This window comes from Pteropus alecto, unplaced genomic scaffold, assembly GCF_000325575.1.
Source record: "Pteropus alecto unplaced genomic scaffold, ASM32557v1 scaffold44, whole genome shotgun sequence".
Classification (NCBI taxonomy): Eukaryota; Metazoa; Chordata; class Mammalia; order Chiroptera; family Pteropodidae; genus Pteropus; species Pteropus alecto.
In genome coordinates, this window is record NW_006436812.1 from 5,458,118 (window position 1) to 5,459,258 (window position 1,141).

The following is a 1,141-nucleotide window of genomic DNA, read 5'->3' on the forward strand; positions in this document are numbered from 1 at the left end:
ACTCAGATGACATGCCACAGAGGCATATGGGCTACAGGCAAAGGGAAGGGCAGCAGGTACCACAGCTGGTACTAAGGAAGGAATAGTCTGCTGAAGATCCTTCCTAGGGCCACTTGCCACTTGTCCAGTCTACAGTCACTCTATCCACCAAAACTGAGGTAGCTGCTGGGCCCCCCAGGAAATCTAACTGAGGACAGCCCTGAGGTGTGGCTGGGCTCCGCCACAGCCATTGACCACCCAGCCGGCCCGTCATACCTGCAGCCGAATGCTACTGGCAATGGGTAGGGTATAGCTGTGCTTGTAGTGGAGCTGGATGTGGCTGACGAGCATCTCATACACACGCATGGCATGGCTGGCAGGCAAGGCATACAGCTTGGTCTGCAGAAAGAGTATGCTGGTCACCGCAAGGGCAGGAGGCCACAATGCAGCCAGGGAGCTGGCAACCTGGTGCCCAGAAGGGACCAGGACAAGCTTTGGAGGTAACTGGGCAGCATCTACCATTCTTTAAAATGCACAAACCGTTCAAGCCAGCAGTTCCTTACCAGGGCTTCACCCCACAAATACCCCCATATGCATGTACTCTCAGTAACGGCAAAAAAATCAGAGATGGCTGCATGTCCCTGTCATCCAAAGGGAATCAGTCACTAAATCAGAAAAGTACATTCGGTGGAGTACTATGCAACCCTGTACAAGATGAGAACCATGTGGGCTAAAAGAACACACTCTCGATACCAGCAAAGAAGAATAAGCCAGGACAGAACGAGCACTTGGTACACTCCCTGAGGAGTTTCTTAAGGGGATTACTCCCCCAGCTATTGGAGTTGTCATCCCCACTACAAGCCCACTCCCCGCCTCACCTCAGTAAGGCCAAGGCCACTCCCTGACAGATGAGCCTAGGTATGAGAGCCCTTGGTGTTGCCAGAAGCCTGAGTGTGTGGGGGATGATGGCAAGATGGAGCCAGTGAGGGGAAGGAGGGACCCCTTCGTGGTACTCAGCCTTAGGGGAGAGCAGTGGTTGCTTAAAAATCATATCTCTGTTACTCTTTTTAGAGAAGACATGATGAATGAATCTGTCTTTCCTTGTTCCAAAAAAACAAAAGCATTATCCATGTCTTCCACTGAAAAAAAAAAAAGGGAAAAA

The 1,141-nt window shown here is 51.1% G+C and overlaps 1 protein-coding gene across 13 annotated transcripts in view; it reads right to left on the reverse strand.

Annotated features, from left to right (window-relative positions):
* TSC2 (TSC complex subunit 2) overlaps window positions 1–1,141 on the reverse strand; it is a 35,323-nt gene that overhangs the window by 20,079 nt on the left and 14,103 nt on the right. For all 13 annotated transcript variants that reach the window (XM_015591012.2, XM_015591013.2, XM_015591009.2 and 10 more), the window contains one exon: window positions 256–378. In XM_015591012.2, coding sequence (XP_015446498.1) covers window positions 256–378 — 123 coding nt within the window. The remainder of the gene's footprint in view (window positions 1–255; window positions 379–1,141) is intronic.